Raw genomic sequence first — 18,553 nt, 5'->3', positions numbered from 1 at the left:
TAGTAAAGCTCACGTATAGATGCATCCAATATGTAGGTTCCATGACTGATAAATATATGGCTCTTCTAAACACTAACCTGAACTGTTTAAAAGAAGGCAGAAAGCAGGGCATGATGGCACATTATAGACTAACTCATTTAGAGAGGCATGCGTTTTCATAAGCTTTGAAACATTTTAGCCTACATTATCAGATGCTAGCTTCAGACCAACACACACTACCTACCTCTCCGTGATTAAAAGAGAGAAGTGAACTTACTGTTCATGACAGCATGTCAGCTTTATCAATCAATATGTTTGGTTTGCCTCCTCCTATCCCAGTAAAGTAGAACTAAACTACTGTAACATTACACCAAAATGAAACAGGTTTAAAATTACAGCAGGTTAAGCTGCCAGCTAGGGTACATACAGAAGTGCAGCTCCCAGCTGTAACTCAGAATGATTTCTGCAACGTGTTCTGAGTTGCAACGTTACCCCAGACCAAACAGAAGTTCAGCTGCCTCCAGGGGAAGGGGAATTTAGCTGTGGGCTGGGAACCTGCAGCCAAGTTCTCATAGCAGTGGCCAGCGCTTTGTCAGTGCTCACTGTTTTCAGAATGGGAGAGGGGGAGGGAGCTCATTCTTGGGGCTCCTCAGATAGTGCTGAAGGGTGGTGTGGGTGAATTGGAGCACCCCACCTCAGGAGGGCTCCAATACACCTGCCCCAACCTCGGGGGGGGGGGGGGGGCTGAAAACCCCCCAGCCTGAACTCCCTCTGCTACCTTTCTGACCTTCCCATTCTCAAAACAGTGACAGGCTGGGTGCTCTTCAGACACAAATTAGAAAAGATGCTACATTTTAAATGTCTTTGTCTGATACCTCATGCAATGAGGGGTCAGATTTTCACCTGATAGACCATTTTTGAAGCTGTCTGCAGCCATGCACTTGTGTTTGGTTACAACTATAAACTGTTTTCTGTAGCTAGATAGGGCAAAAAATGTTACTTCTGTCTGCACCTCCTGAGCAGAACAGAGAGATGGAACTTACCACAGCTGAGTTGTAAAGTGCTATAATTTTGAAGCAATTTAACTGTTTTGTCTGTCTATACCCTTTGATAAATAGAAATTATGGAAATTTTACTTTTGACTTCAATAAGACCAAGATCTGATCAGTATAGTATAATATTCTGATCTCATCTTATACTTTTCAGGAGTTCTGTTGATTTAATTCATTATATTCTGCATATTTTTGTATCATATATCAAAGTCATTATATGGGGTGTTTGAAGAGTTACCTGGTTCCAGACAGAGGGCTTCATCTATTAACCAGAAACTAAATCATAATGGGGTAAGTGTTTGTTGTATTAGCTCATAAACATACTCAGAATGCTTATAATCCACTGTTAAGATGCAGACAGATAAAAAATAAAGTACTAAGTGCAAATAATCCAAGTGTTGAAAAATTAGCAGTTACCTGGATGAAAAACAGGATTCAAAACTCTTCAAGTTTTTCATCAAAATAATCATTCATGGGACCAATATATGTAGGGGACAAATTAAAATCAACTTTCTTTAATCCTGTTGTCATGCAATTTTACTAATACAGGTGAACAGGTAACATTAGGGTTTTAATATTCATTTAAACTGAGTGGGATCCAAACATTTTCCTCCACCCTAAAAATAGTTGAAAAGACCACTGTGGTCTTCTTTTCACATTATTTTCCTGAGTGAAGTCTTGGTCCCACTGAAGTCAACGACAAAATTGGCATTGGGCGCATCTACACATGCACTTTAATGGGCATTAGCTTATGGTAATGCACATTAAAAACATCACAAAAAACTGTGCTCTTTAGTTAATGTGCATTAAATAGATTAATGCGTCCTTTTCTAGTAACTCACAATGAAGGTATTAAATTTAATACACATTACCTAAAACACATAATGAATGTGTAGATGCACCCATTGATTTTGGTGGGCACAAAATTTTAAGATAAGCCTGTCAGAAAGTCTTTATAGAATGGGAGCTTCTCTTTTACTATCTTTATTATAATTATTTCTTGCCTTTCTTACTGGGAGCTAGGTAGATTTATAATCTAATATAATAAAAAGTAAAGTTTCCCTTAAAGCCAGATATCCTTTTAAGATCTGATGAAAACCTGCTCAAATGGATCTGGTGGTTTACAATAATAAAAATAAAACAAATCTACAAATCCAGAGAATTAAAATTGCACACTGTTATGGAATGCACTGTCAAATTAAGAACAAAAAAGTTCATAACTGGTTAACATTTGTCATCTCCACACTAATATTCCAGTGCTAATTAGTTACACTTCTAAGGTCACACAGGACAGGGAAAGCTGTTACAGTAATGCAAAAGTTTCTTTCTTTCTTCTCATTCTGATTCAGATTTTTCATGTGAATAGCATTCTTGAGAACAGCCTTTCAAATTAATCAACTCAACTAAATCCTCACTAAAAGAGATAAGATTATTGCGTCCACTTTACTGTCTGGTTTTGAGAGCACCTTTCTTTTTTGCAGAGAGAAACAGCTAAGCAAGCTGATTAATCAGTGTTTCTTGGGATTTTCTTTTTTTACCCAATGCCAAGGGGGAAACAAGGAAAGTTGGTAACAAGAGCTTAACCACAGCAGTGGCCTCACAAGTCCTAAACCTTTGCATTTGATAAGAAAAGCCTCATCAGTAGTTCAGCTAACAGTTCTTTTATTAAAACCTGAAGCCAGCTAGCATTTATACAAGTTATGTCAAACATGCTTTTACTAAGCAACTGCTAAGCAGCAGAACCCAGGCAGAAATAGGTATTGATCAAGTACTTACAACAGGACTGGCTTCAGGAGATGGGTGGTTCAAACAGGTTCAGCATACATTAGCAAGTGTCTGTAGTTGGTATGTAAAAGACAAACCAACAACCTGTGACTTTTACATCACTAACTTTTAGGTTTGTATCTTTGCAATGCCAGCTGGGACCCACTTTTCATAACTAATCAAAACCACCTGGGAGCAGGACACTGTTCATTATGTGCAGCTATGCTGTTATTTGTCCTGGGACCTTGGGACCTTCACTCCTCAGTCCCATGCCTCACCTCTCTTTATCGAAAAATTCCCTTCAGCCTGGCTAAGAGAAATTCACAAATTTACTCATTTTATCCTTACATTCCTTGCAATGTGGGCTTCACCAGTGCATAAAAAGTTTGTGTAATAGCAAAAACTTACATACTTCGTGAAGTCTACAATGCAAAATAATTACAATAACTATTATTATTTGCATGACTATTGAAGCTATAAATAACAATGTCCCCTGTTGAGGTAATACCACATTACCTACCTTCTCCAACCACATTGGGCTTGCTAATTTTTTATTACATTTCTTTACTTGGGCCTTTTGCTGTTGTATTGTTACCAGGAAGTCAGGTTTTTTTTTGCCATGTGGCTTCTACATTCCACGCTGAATGAAGGTATGGGATATCCAAGTTGGCACCATCTTAAGAGTTTTTTCCTCTGGTTTCATTTTGCCTTGTATTGCTGTAACATCACAGACCACAGGTACCAAGATGCGTTTTCAAGGAGCCAAAAAAACCACTAGACAATTAAAAACAACAGTCTCTTGGTCAGTACAGGAAACAGTTCCTTGCAGCCACTGTGAATTACCTACTTCCAGTTTTTACCTCATTTGCTCCCCACTGTCTCATTTATACTGAATGGTTCACTGAGAGTGCCCCAGAAGTGAACCTATGTGCCGTTGCTTCTGTAAGACATTCTGTCTGCACATGTAGCTGACTCCTTGGTGAGTACATCAGGCAAATCTGGGGCTCTCCAGAACGTGTTGTTAACTTGTAGTAGTATCTGAAGGACAGGGGTTGCTGTGAACTCTTTCCAAATGGTGCTTATGGTACTGCCTTTCAACACTCCTATTGGAAGCATGCAAATCAAGATTGTCACAGCCAGATGGAATAGACGCTATAGAAAAAGAACCATCCCTGTTTGATAACCACAAGATGAGTGACAACGGATTCCTGTGAGCTTTCTAACTCAATAAGCTACTCTTCGTTGTGCAGTGAGTTGACAACTTTTCAGCTGAAAGGCCAGAGCTGCAAATAAAATATTCATACTTCTAAAGCATGTCCCTGCCACAGCCCTGAAAACATGCCTGTCTCTTTGCTCCCTATCTGCAGATGCCAAATGCTGAAAAAAACAACAAAAATGAAGCCGCTGGTTGGCACATCCCTAAAACTCTTAGGCTGTCTGTCTTAGATATGCTTATTGCACCCAGAGCTGCTTCAACAGTGCCTATATGTCAGGGCATTCAGTGTGCAGGGAGCCAGGGTTGAATTGATAGGTTGCACACCATGCCTGTGCAGATCAAATCCTGTTCTTTCCAAGTCTTTTAAAGTTTTCTGCCGGACCAAGCAAAATGAATCCATCTTCTTCCAACCTGCTTTGTGGGGGCCCCCCCATCTGTGAACGTTCCCAAGGACAGCCGAGGGCAGAGGAAAGAGCCGACTGACTGGCTGGCTGCCCGCCCAGGGGATCCCACTGTCCCTTGTGCTGAGAGGTCAGAGTCACAGTGTGCCTGTTCAGTTTCCGTTGTGCAAAGGGTCATCGATTTCACTTCCAACCTGCCATCCTGTATCAAAAGAAAGAGCTTAGCAGGAAGTCCACATGGTGACCTGCCTCCCTGCAGTAGTAGAGTTTGGTGTGACAGATGACCCCCTGGAGTCGTAGGGGATAGCAGGGAAGGAGCAAACCCTTCTGCAATGCTGGAAGCACCAAGCCATGCCCTCTGGCACTATGCATAACCGTACAGGCATTACCTGAGGCACTGCAATTCATCACACTACCAAGAAATTGCTGTTAAAAAGAGCTAACATTTAGTCTAGTATTTCTCAAACTTTTCAGATTGAAGGCATCCCTTGTCTGGCTTAAGACACCCTTCAGAAAATGCCAGCTTTTAGCTTGTACTCTTTTTTTTTTTTTACTACAGAAAAACAATACATCAATTCTTCTGTTACATAGAACTTAGGAAGACCACAACAGGCCAGGATGTTTTTAACATAACAAATTTCTGTTTTGAATCTCTGGTATTATCTTATGAATCATATTCCCACTCCCCCAAAAACACCTGAGAGTATCTCAAGGTTTCCTGATTGAAAGTTACTGATTTAGCCACAGAACTGCAATGTTTCTTCTTCCACAAACTACTTAAACTGTATGCTTGATTTTCTGTGGTGCTAAAAAGGTGTATTTTCTCACTGCAAATGTAATGCCTGTCTATAGCCTTAGCCCACTTTCACCACACTCCTATTTCTCCTAACTGCATATGAAGTTGTTCATGTTTTCTTCAGGGGCTAATGAAAAATAAGTTTTACAGCCCATGAGACTCTAGTGTTTCAAGATGCAAAGAAAAAAATTCAAATTACACCAAACTGGTCTACAACCCACTTTGACTAGTAAGACCTCATTGTTTCTTCTAACAGGAAAAGTAGAGAAGACTGGCTTCTCTGGGAGCAGGGAGTTGTAACAGCCTTTGGTTCTGAAGAAACAAGCCTTCTCAGGGGAACCTGTATCTGGGTGTAAACCACTGCTTTGCCCTCTCCACTTGCACAACTGGAATATGCATAGATTTGTGACTGCTGGCCTCCATATTCAGGGTTTGCCAAAAACCCTTATGTTGGCAAATGGGGGCAGGGGTCAAGAAGCTTAAATGTTATGTGACCAAAGGCAAAGGGTAACACTTGGGGTGCCTCTACCCTCAATTAATTGAGTCTGCTGGAGCGCTCTAATTAGCTCATTTAATGAGCTTTAGTTAAAGCATGCCATTCCCCTCCCCACCCCCTCCCCCCAGTTATCCTCTATTCTCTATCAATACAAGTTTTGTTGCCCTCTTTCCTCTACTGATATGAAACCGGACGCCTTTACATCCCCTATCTTATCTCTTCAAGAGAAAACTAGAGGACATAAAGGCGTGGGGTTTCATATCAATAGAGGACAGAGTAGCAGAAAACTGGAATGTCCTCTGTGATGGCCACCCTACCTGGAGCAAGTATATAGGCACCCTTGGTGACTGTCAAGAATAATGTCTTATTTCACTTGGTATATCCTATATGGATGGAAGGTAGAATAGCAAACCCTTAAGGAGGATTTGGGTCTTACTGACATTTCTTTGTAGCTTTGCTTAAAGCAGAGACCATCATTCAGTTGGCAATGGAGAGGCTCAAGAGGCGACACTTGAAAGGCAAAGATAAACTGCTGCAGTTTCTCTTATCAGATTGTTCTGCATGTCTACTGGTTCCTTCATGGTTGCCATGTCAACTGATATCAGTCCTTTACAGGAGCCTGGAAGTGGAAGCAACCACTCATTTAAAACTGCTGCTATCTTTGCATGTTTGTCCTTTTGGATTTGAAATGGAGATCTCCTGCCAGGCTTCCGCTCTCAGATATTAGATTGAAAATCCCTGATGCTCTTGTTTGGGAGTCCTCTCTAGGCAAGTTGACTCAATGTCTAGCAAAATTCAGATCAGGATGTCATAAGTACTAAGTTGGCTTAGTTTTTTTAAAAGAAAAAGTTTTGTGAATGTTATATTTTTAACTTTAAGTGTCTAGCTACTATAGCAGAATATACATAGGTTTTTAAATAAATCATTTTTCTGATGTGTGTGTATCTTATCTACTTAGCATAAGGTGGCACAAATTTTAATACATTACATCAGTGGAGAAAAAAATATTTTCACACTGGATTCAGACAGTGAAGTGGTTTGTTTTCTTTAAAATAAAATCCATAAATAATCAAAATTTGTCATACAAGTACCTCATAAGAATTAACAAGATTTAATTTGGGAAATGTACAACCTACGTTTTACTCACAGAAAAGGAAAGTAAGTACAGAAATTTGGAATTTAATTCTGCTTTCAATAGCATCTGCATAAATCTACTCTAGCTTCATTGTATTCTGGCGAGTTTAGACTTACAATGTTGTAAAGATGAACAGAATAGGAAATGTTTACTAGTGTTTGGGAATCTCCTTTAGTCAAGTAAAAAGGTTCATGGATCCATTACTGTGTGCAATAGATGCTTGAATTTTGAGGATAAATCTAGACTTGTCAGTCACACACAGCAAGGAAATGCTTAAATCCCTGAAGTTTCCTGTAATTTAGACAACATCTACAACTGAGATAATTTGGTTATACTTTGCTGAATTTATGATTATGTTAATATACTTTGGGAGATCAGAACAATTTCTTCTATTAAAAAACGTACAGGAAATGTGCCCATATACAATAAATCTTCTACAACTCTTCTGGATATTTGGTTGCCTGGCTCTGTGGACCCTATTACTCCAAGAAAGAAAAATTTCATATAAACGCAGAAAAAAATCATTATTCCCTATCTTGTGATTTTTCAGAAGTCTGCTTCTGGGTGGGAAGTAAAAGTATCCTTTTATTATGAATATCCAAAGTGCTTTAAAAAAAGTATATGCATTATTTATTATTTATCCAAATCTTATACAGCCTCCATCTCAACCCGAGATGGGGCTGACTAGGTTCTCCCTGGTTTATTTCTGAAAACTCCATCAGACAAGCTATCACAACGAGCACAATTTTATTGTCCCTGAGAGGACCTGATTGAGTACGTATGCTCCAGCTGGTGAATACTGTGTGCTCTCTCACTTTCTCTTAACCATTTCTGGATTGCGTGGACCCGAGTGAATGCTCTTCTCCATTACCTCCTGATGGCAAATAAGGATTTTCAATATGCAGAGCAATCTAATATGACAAACTGTTCTGCTTATATTGTGAATGAATAGGTCCTCAAAAATCTTATTCTCGCACTAACTGGCTGAGGGAATGGAAAATTTAAAATAGGACCTTGCTTTCTGCCAACGGAAGTGACAGTGAGAAGGGGATCAGGTATGGAGGATACAACAGAAGTTAATGGATAAGTCTCATAAGGAACTTGGTTCACTGAAGTACATCAATGTGTGAGATCGGCATTTTCAACAGGCTCCAATAAGAAATGAATTTTTGTTTCTATGACACCACTGATTTCCTTTATGGCAGCCTTCATCTCATTAGCATTCATGCGAGAGAGACTTTGTACCCAGCAGCATTCATTCCCAGCACAGGGTTTTGACCAACTTCCGTGGCAATGTTTCCAGAAAACTTATTGCTGTCTGTTGCACCTCTCTCTCTCACCAGAGTCCTTGTCAGAAAAATAAATATTGCAGTTCCTTTTTTAAAGCCAGAACGATCCTGGAAGAGACCCTAAAAACTGTGTCACATCCAAGGGTACTAACCTGAACTGTGGCAGGGTTGGAAGTAATGCCACCTACATGCAAAATGGAGAAAATGCTTTGGGAAGGAATTTGAACAAAAGCCTTCACTGGATTTTCCAGATTCCTACTTTGTTAGTTTCCAGTTCCCTGGTGGGCTGAAATGATCCATTCCAATAGTTTTATTCACATCCTGGTATTTCCTTCAGTTACTTGAGATCAGAAATGCAATCTTTGCATAGTGCAGTTCTATAGTGTACCTTTGCTGAACAATGTTTGGTAGCTATTTGCTCAAAAAGTGAAAAAGCCTGGCATTAATCAGGGGTGTAAGTCAAGGCATGGCTGAGTAGGGATGATGCAAGGCAATTGAAGGTAACTATTGGTCAGCACCCTGATTTGATCTACTGTACTTCAGGGCCCTTTCAAAGTGCCACACCTAACAATCCTTTCTAGCCTAACATCTATAGAAGGTGACCTTTTTTCCTTTCTACAGTGCCTAGTGGGAGCCAAATATTAAAGGGACCCATCCAAAAACTCTGAATAGCCTCTGTGTTCCATAGTTTCCATTGTAGTTCAAAGAGTGGGTCTTAGTGTCAAACTGAGCATTTGACATCAAGGACTAAAGGCAAGTGTACCTGCAGGAAACAGATTTGTATTTCACTACCTCCCTCTTTGATGGAAAAGCCTTGTGTCTTTTAGGTTGAGTTGTACTTTACGTTACTGTCCACAGATGTTAGGAATCCTTGTGACAGACGCTCGTTTCCTTCAGCCCTTAATGGCTCAACACTTTGTAGGCAGAGACCTTTAGGCAGCAACCTTCAGCAAGACATACTTTTATCTATTTAAAGTCCTTGCCAATAAATAAATAAAGCAGCTACTACATTCTAAGCAGGTGAACACACAAAATCTCCCTGACCATCAAAGGGGAGAGTCTGTCTTATAATCCTGACTACTGTTTCTGCCTAACATGGTAAAGAAATAGGTTGGAAGCTGGGAGTTCTGCCCCTCTTCTTCCAGCGGATCTAGGAACAAAGACCATGCAGAGATAGATGATACCTTTAGCAGAATATACCTTCCTTCTATGTACTTCAGGCACAACTTACCCACTGTAAATAAACCTCACTAGTGTCCAGCCTCGAAAGAAACTTTTGGAGAATAGCATGGTTTAGTGAGTTATGTGTTCAAACCAGATGTCAGGCAACCTCACTGTATCACTGACATACTCTGTAATCTTTGGAAATCATTGTCTATTAAGATTGTAAGATTTAGCAGTTTTTGTTAACACATTTGTATGATGTTTGTCCTATTTAGCTGTGAGTTCTATTGGTATTTCTAGACACTAGTACTATACAAATAAAAGAACAAGAGGGTCTTGTGAGAGTCCTGGTGGTCATGTGGCCCAAGCTTCGACAAGTTAAGACAGGAAGCAAGGTCCAAAGCCCAGATATCCTCAACCATTTCATGCCTTGCCTGACACTTTGACTGGAAGACTGTTAGTTCAAGCACCTCAGATGATTACAAGCATTGCAGTATCACACAATGCAGTCATTTGTTTTTTATTATTGCTAGCTCCCTCCTATTCAGCATGTTCCCTCATTAAGGTTCATCAAAGTGGCTAAACTTCACATAAAAGTGTATGACCCTCAAGGTTGTTTTCAAAAAAGATACAAAAGATTGGAAGAGGAATTGTTAAAACACAAACTCAGCCTTAATTAAGTGCACTGTTAAGGTCATGCACAAGTAGTTGGAAAGAAAAACAAACAGCTGCAAGAAATTCCGATTGTATAGCAGCTTAAAGTTATGTGGGCTTTGTGTCATTTGATAAGATTGAGTAAAGTGCAAGACCAGTTCATGGTCAAGCTATGTATAGATGTAAATAGGTAAAGAGAACATTGTAGGGGGGGGGGGGGAAAAGGAGGGGTATAATATAAAACCAGTTATAAACATACTGTTTGGATTCCTTTGTCTTACACGGCTTGGAGGTTTTTTGATTACTTTTTCCAAAAGCTACCCTTTTACTATGTGCTTTTAAAATCTATTTTAGGGCCAATCAGATAATCAGGAGTATCAAAATATAAAAGACAGAACATAGATGCAATTTTTCCTTGAAGCAGAAACAAAATCCAAGGTCAGGGTTTACAAAACAAAGTGATCTTCTAACTCCTGACTAATGTGTACTAACAATTATTCAATCAAAGAAACAAGGATGAAACACTCAGGACACTGTCAGGCTGATGGAAAAATGCCTATTTCCTTTTGAAAAGTTCTGCTTTTCATTTCCATTGTTTTAAAAGTTTGAATTGTGCATTAAATAACGTCCCTTTTGGGATAATGATTAATAGTCAAATGAACCATTTTGTTTTATTGCTCTGAACAAGAAGATAGGATGTAATGCCCATTAAATCCACAAACCCAGAGGAAAAAACAGAAAAGAAAAATGATTCCAGTCTGCCTGTCAAAAATGAATCTAATTCTAAAGGCAATTTTCCCCATGCTGTTTTAAGAAACCAGTGCCAGTTTATACCACTTCTAAAGGGTACAAAGTTTTATCTTCTGGAGAAAAATTGTTATTCTACTAGACTTTGAATCTTTCAAATGTTTTTGTATAATCTGTATTCAGGATAAAAATGTAAAGAATAATTTTGCCTTGGACACATCTCCCACCAAAGCAGAAGTACACATCTTTCTCATTTTACCTGCACAATGGACTTCTAACCAGAAGTCCATTGTCTCCTCTCACACAGCCCTTATAACTCCTTGACTTCAACAAAGTTGCTTTTGATTTAGGTTAGCTTAAGAGAATGGAGAATCAGGCTCAGTGGGACTGTTTTCCTAAGTAAGGTATATAGAACTAATTTCTTAGGATCCAATCACGCACAGATTTAAAAGTGAGTAACTTTACTCATATGAGTGGTCCTATCAAGGTGTGGGTGTTCACATGATAAAGACCATTGTTTGCATGACCTGAGATGGAAACAATGGGGAAGACGTGAAAAAAAGGCCAGTAATGGTCCCAAAGCCCATAATCGGTATTTTTCTTATGCTTAACTGTGGAAAGATAATCAATAAAACCCCTATGATGCCTGTTAAAAACCTGAGAAATTTTCCCTATTTTTGTCTTTACTGATTGTAAAAAATCAATTCTAATGCTCAAAAATCGTAATTTCGGTTATTGTGGCAATGAGCCAACGCAGCTCGCCTAATCCTGTTAACTCTTTCACTACCTGATCTGTTGTTTCTAGAGATGATGTGGTATAGTTTCACAATGGTGCATCAAACTGACTCCTGGAGATGCCATCTAATGAAAAAAGTATAGTCTTGGTCATATGGCACATGTATTAAATAAGCTTACATACATTCTCTGAAACTCACTGAATTTTACTTCAACGGACTTTGGATTCAGTTCCAAGCTTTCAGAAGCATACAGAAATCATTATTTTACTATTTGTAACCTTTCTTAACCTTTTGTCTTATCTTACCTATAAATTCACTGTTTTAAAACAATACAGCAAGAGCCCCAAAATAATACTGCATGATTCAAGACTGGATGAAACAAGTAAAATTTGATGAAACCATAACTGTGACCATCACAGAATTTACAATGAATAATAATTAATAATATTAAGGGCCAGAAGCTATCATTCCTATTCATCCAGAAAAGTCTGCCTTATTCTTTGTATGCATGGAAAAGTAACAGAATCTGGCCCTACACCTTTAATTCTAAAAAACAAAACAAAACAAAAAAACCCTTATAAAAGCCAACTCATTTCACATACTACCCAGTCAGACTTGTACGTTACAAAATATTTACTCCAGTTTCCCATAAGATTCCAGGAAAATTATGAAAGCTAAAACAACAATATATGAGAGGAAGATGAGATGATCCCTTAAATTTATTTGCATTATCCCCTTTTCACACCCATTTTATTCTTAAAATAACCTTCAATCTTTTAAAAAAGATAGTATTTGTCTGAATCCACTGGTGATATGTTGGACAAATGTAAACTTAGACCTTGGAAAATAAATAAAACAAAAGGGTATAGACAAGAAATGTTTATTGAAAAAGAAAATAAAATGAAAGAGAAAATGGTTGGAATCACTGCACACAAAGCTAGGAATTTAAAAACATCTTACATTCTGCCTTAATGGCAGCACAGTTAATAGGGACAAATGGACGTCTTGCTGCCTGCCGCAGCCGGAGGGTATTTTTGCAGACCTGGCGGGCAAGTTTTGTCAAACACGTTGTGTGAAGGAAGAAAGCTTGGCGCGTTTTCACTGATGCCTTTGGACTACCAGTGTTACGAACTGGTGTTCCCTGTGTGGCCTGGCGTGACATATGAGTTCTAATACAAGGATCCTACAAAAAAAAATCATAGGACACATAACTGGAAGGCAACAACCAAAACACCCCTTTACAAGTGCCAAAATAAAATATTTGCAATGTAAAAAGAATCTACTACAATAAACTAGAATGCCTGAGAACTGAAATGAAGAAAATAGTATATTTTTCCCAAATACTTGAAGAAAACAGACTGTAGGAATGGAATTTTTATTGGACTTAAGCATCAAAATTAACCACCCAGAATTCATTCAGAATTTGAAGAAGTTCAGAGGACTAACAGTAACAAACAGTGCCCTGAATTGGCTTTTATGTAAGAAACCAAAAATAAAAAATTCCTTCTTGTTGGCAGAGATAGGGGAAGTCAGTTTATCTGGCTAAGTATGCACATATTGATATTTTAGGCTGCTTGTAGTCATTAAAAATAAATAAATAAAAAAATAAGCCACGTTTTACCAGAAGCAGTGTATTACTTCAACCCAGCTCTGTAGCATCTGAAAAAATTGGGCACTTCAGCAGGAATTTTGGGCTTTTGAGCTATAGTCGATTCAATCAGCTATTAGATAAAAGTGCCAAAAAAGCCCCACTAAAGCGGCCAATCTTTACAGATGTCAGGCAAGTCAGGCTGAAGTAACGTGTTGTCTCTTCTGGGCGTGCATGGGGCTCAGTGCAAGAACACGCCAAGTTTAAAGTGAAGCACTGGTTTTGGGGTTTGTTTTTTTTACACCTGCAAACACATAACAGACTTTGAATGACAAGGTGAGACTGAATAACCCATCAGAGATGCATGAAGGATTGCACTTTTCTACTTTGGGCTGTGTTTCAAAGCCAGCAGAAGACCTATATGCCACTCAAACCAATTTAAAAAGTCAAAATCAGGACTCAGTAGTGTATAGATCCAGACCTTGTGCTGGATCTCTGCTCAGGTGCAACTTTCACTCAGTTCCAGGGAAATCAGAGCGACTCTGCAAGGGATTAATTGCATACAAAAAAGTAAATATTTTCTATGTAGATCCTTCAGATTGTAAGGTATTTCAAGCACCTTTTACCCTATCCTTTGTACAGCACCGAGCACACACAATCTAGAAAAAATATCTAACAGTTGTATTTCCTAACAAAAAAGCAAACAAACAAAAAAACCCCAACCAAACAAAAAAACCCTTGGGGTTTTTTAGCATAGGTCCGAGAATATTACATGCCAATATAAATTACAACACCTTCTGAGAATGTGTCATTCAATGTTTGAGAAACGTTTCCTACCTCTGTGGTTTGGCTGGGAGCTAGTTTTTCTTCATCTGTCTGTGTTGGCATTTTCAGGCCACCATATTTCTTCCAATAAATCCAGCAAGGTGCACATAATCTACACTGCATGTTAGGGGGACCCCAAGAATACCACTGATGAGACTGTGGAGCTAATAACAAGAAAATAATATAGATAACATTGATGCATTATGTATACAATGGGCCAACTCCAAATGTGCTTATAAGAAGCGATTATATAGCTTTTAGGCATCCATCTGAATAAATACCATCTTAATTCACCTTGTGCCCCTTCATAAAATGACATGAAAATTTTGGCTTTCTGAGCATACTTGGAATTGCTACACTGAGACAGGGAAGGTAGCAACTGTTACACTCTCCTGAGACCCTAATGTTTCCTTGAAAACATCTAAAATTCCATACAAGTCCCACATCTTTAGACTCAGAAACTATACAACTAATGGTAGGGACAGGTGGTAGACCCACACACCTTTCAATCCAATAGTTTAGTAGTTAGTGCTCCTTCTAGCAAAGGGAAATGGAAGACCCAGGTGCCAGAGGGGATTTGAACACATTTCCTTCTTCCCAGGAAAGTGCTCTAATAACTAGGGATCCTGGTTTTCTCTCTTTAAAAATCACAAATTCTCTGATTAAAAAAGCCCTGCAAATTCTTTGATTAAACCCCCCCAAATCTGCAATTAAAATAAAATGGCACTACATATACAGATATCAGTTGAACATAATGTTTTATTGATACATTTATAATTTTAAAGCTATTTGGAAGCCTCCCAGTGCCTCAATCACTATAATAAAATAAATTCTAAATATGTATCAGAGCTACTGCTGCCCCTTATGCTCACCAGGATCTAGGTCCATGCCCATCACTCCATACTCACAGCCCCTTGAGCCTGCCAATGCCCCTCAGTCCCCAACCACAGTTCCCCCCCCCCCCACAACCCAACCTCCCAACCCTGCTGGAGGGGGTGCACAGCTGCCAGGGCTATGGGGCCAGGGACCAAGGTCTGCAGACCCCTGCCCCCCACAGCAATGCCCGAGCCCCAGCTGCTGCTTGTGGGGAAGTGGAGTGGGAAGCTCAGCACCTCTCCCCAACAGAGCCAGAGCAGAGCCCATGGACTGGGGCAGATGTGGGCTGGCTGCTGCAGACTTCGGCTCCCCCCAGGGCCTCCACATCCCCTTGGGTGGGACCCTGGCGCACTGGCAGAGTGGGGCCGGGCAAGAAGGCTTGTGTCACTGCTGGGAGCTCCATGCTGCTATGACAAGGTGCCCCTGCCTACCCGGCAGCAGTAGGGATAACAATTCCACAGTGCTACCCCTGCTGCTGCTGAGTAGGCAGGGGGCGCAGGACTTACGGCTGTGGCACCGAACTTCTCTGCTCCACTCTGCCCTGCCGCACTAGGTCCTGTCTGTTGGGCCATGGAGGGCCCGGGGGCAGGACAGCAGGGTGGTGAGCCCAAGCCCACAGCAGCCATCTTCTCCTGCCCTGCACACAAATCTGGGGGGCACACGATCATCCTAGGAGTATGCACAGTGGCAGGAAGCCAGCCCCACCCCATGGACAAAAATTTCTAAAATTAGAAAATCCAGGGGGTTTTTTGTGGGAAAACCTGTATCCCTGATAATAACCAAACCCTGGGCTAGGTAGTCATCCTTTCACCCTTTCTGCTGAAGTTTACCCACCAGACGGCCAAGAGGGAAAGAGTCACAGGGCCAGAAGGGTAGCTTGCTCAGAGTGTGAATCTGTGTCCCAGTGAGATGGGGACTGGTTTTAAAAGCAGAAAGATCTGGGTACCAGTCCTGCATCCAGCTGGGGCTCCCAATATTGTTTGTATTATGCACATTGAATAGTCATTGGATAAAATGCCTGGACATTTCATTACCTTATTTTAACTTCTTTTAAATATGACAAGTTTTTAAATAGGTCATAAAATCACTCTAAAATACTGAAAGTTAATCTATCTACTGAAATACTTCCTATTTAAGAACTAGCTGTAAAATATTTTGCACTTTTAACAATCAAAATTCTTTAGAAATTGACTATAAATTGCTCATTGTGTGATAACAGATCAGCAAATACACTTGTTGGGTTTTTTTTTTTTTTTTTTTTTTTTTTTTTTTTTTTTTTTTTTTTTTTTTTTAGCAGAGAGCACAAATTAGCCCTAGCAAAAAAATATCCCCTTTTTCAAATGAAACTTGCATTCCTAAAGAAAAACAAAAATCTTACTTACTGTAACAACTTTCACAAGCCCGCCCTATTAATGAGGTTTGTGTCTGAAAAGATGCTCCCATGGTTCCATTCACTGCACTTGGCTTCCCATTGCTGCTGGATATCTGATTGGGATTTGGCTTGTTGCTTTAAACAAAACAAAACAAAAAATGATCTCTCAGACATGATATTAAAAAGCAGCTCATTAATATGAGCAGAATTTGGTTCTGTGTGTCTAATTTATAAACATACCACCTATACTTGAGTAATAGTTTATTTCTCTAAAAAATGTTTAGTTTAAAGACAACAACAAACTGATCATGTGAACAGCTGATGAAAGGCTCGGCCATGGTCAATCGATCTGCAGAACCTGTACAATGTTAGAACACAAGTCACCAATGGCTATAACATTTAACATGCTGCCCTGCCTCCCCTCCCTCCCGCCACTTGTTCCTACAGTTATTTCTATAAAGATGCTTTCCCTGAGTGAGATGGAGAAGGGGAAGCACTGGCCTGCTCTCTACCTGAGGAAAACCAATTTTCATACATTACGAAAAGTTTGTACTAAAAAATGGTGAATTTTCTCCCTAGGGCAAATAATATTATTACCTTTAGTAGAGAGATATTTAGCAGGTTTTCACCATCAAATGCCTGCAAACCTATAAAATGCTGAAAATGACTAAACTTGGTAAAGGTCACATAGCATATGATCTTGCAAGCAATGAACATTCAGTGCCGCTTTTAGGCCTCTTGACAGCTCTGTACCAAGGTATCTAGCAGACACCCGAAGCACCACAAATTGCCAATATAAAGAAGCTGTGCCAAACTGAAAAGGTGAAGTCTAGCACATAAGTTCCCAAAATGGTCAGGTCTTCTAAGGTAAGTTTGGGCTAAGAGATGGACAGAAAAGGAAGTTCAGACAATATGTGATCGTTGTTGTTGGACTAGTCTGCCCATGGTTCACTTTATGTGAGAAAATATGCTATATGAAAAATTAGCTTGGTATAATGCTGCATAAAGGAGCAATAAAATTATTTTCCTTACATCAGAGTTTATGTTAAAACAAACAAACAGACCACCTCCACTAACCAGCCAAACAAACAAACAAAACAACTTATGCACACACAGAAGAAACAATATCCGCATTAAAAAACATGCTACACTCTAGACCAGTGGTTCTCAGCCTTTTTTGTACCAGGACACATTTATAAACATCAGTGACTAGGCCCGACTCAGTGCTCCTCACTCCTGACCCACAGCTCCCAGCCCCCCAGTGTGTGGGGTGGGTGTGTGGGGCACGGTGTATGTGTGGGGTACAAGGAGGCCCCAAGCAGCCCCTTAAAGACTGGAACACTGCCAACCTGCACGGGAAAGGCTATGGGTTCCCATGTTTTTCTCCTTTAAAAGAGAATCCACTTTTAGTTTGTTGGTCCATTTTTAAAGTTTGTTCGTGACCTTTTCATATATTCTTGCGACCCACTTTTGGGTTGTGACCCACAGGTTGAGAAACACTGGTCTAGACAGCTGTATTAACTGTACAAAAGCTACAGATATAAGCCATTATGATCCACATGCTATATCTGTATGATTCTGTAGCAGGAGTGGGTGAAATGCAGCTCCCGGGCCAGATATGGCCCGCCAAAGGATTCTATCTGGCCTGCAGCAGGTTCCTCGGCCCCACCTGGCCCAGATGCATGCAGCCAGCCCTGCTGCCCCCCAGTGATCAGCAGGGCAAGGTCAGGGCAGGGGCCAGACTCCACTTCTCAGCAGTCCCTACAGCGGCAGCTCCTGCCAACTGTAACCACTAGTGTCTTTACTGCCACTGGACCCAGCCCCGCTGCTTGGGCACCCCATCCCATCTTCCCTGCACTCACTGCCAGGGACTCTGGATGTATAGGGGAGGTGGGTGGGGATTCCATGGAGACCGGTCTGGGACTCCTGTGGGAAGGGCATGCTCAGCCAGACAGATGGGATGGGAGGCCAGGAGGGGAGTGGTGTTTGGGAGTGCAACAGGGAGGTAGGGGCTGAGGCCAGGATCATGGGGCCATAAGAGTGTGGGGCCTGGGCCCAGGGCACAGCCATGATCCACTCCTCACATGCCCCTGCCCACAGAACCAGCACCCATTGCAGGGGTGTGTGGGGAGCGGATTGTGGCTCTGCCCTGGGCCCCATCCCTGCACTGGCATCACCTTGTGACCCCAGCTGCCTGCCCCATACCATCTACCATTTGCCATCTTCCAGCCAAGAGTGCCCTGCCCATTAGGGTCCCCATGGAGATTCTACCTGCCCACTCTGTCTGGTGCCCCCAGCAGTGGATGCAGGGCAGACAGGCCTGGGCTGGATAGAACTGACTGCCATCCCAGCCAGGCCAGGCCAGCACCCTCCTCTCCCAGCTCACAACAGCTCACCAAAATTGCTAAAGTGGCCCTCCAGGCAAAATAATTGCCCACCCCCGCTCTGCAGGAACATGCAAA

General features: G+C 40.7%; 1 protein-coding gene across 1 annotated transcript in view; it reads right to left on the bottom strand.

Annotated features, from left to right (window-relative positions):
- MTA3 (metastasis associated 1 family member 3) overlaps nt 1-18,553 on the bottom strand; it is a 206,368-nt gene that overhangs the window by 25,488 nt on the left and 162,327 nt on the right. Inside the window, exons 12-14 of the mRNA XM_006265161.4 lie at nt 16,102-16,226; nt 13,856-14,007; nt 12,391-12,613 (exon numbers count right to left, since the gene is read on the bottom strand). Coding sequence (XP_006265223.1) covers nt 12,391-12,613; nt 13,856-14,007; nt 16,102-16,226 — 500 coding nt within the window. The remainder of the gene's footprint in view (nt 1-12,390; nt 12,614-13,855; nt 14,008-16,101; nt 16,227-18,553) is intronic.

The sequence above is a fragment of the Alligator mississippiensis genome, chromosome 1 (genome assembly GCF_030867095.1).
Source record: "Alligator mississippiensis isolate rAllMis1 chromosome 1, rAllMis1, whole genome shotgun sequence".
Taxonomy (NCBI): Eukaryota; Metazoa; Chordata; order Crocodylia; family Alligatoridae; genus Alligator; species Alligator mississippiensis.
This window is presented reverse-complemented; position numbering and strand designations above follow the sequence as displayed.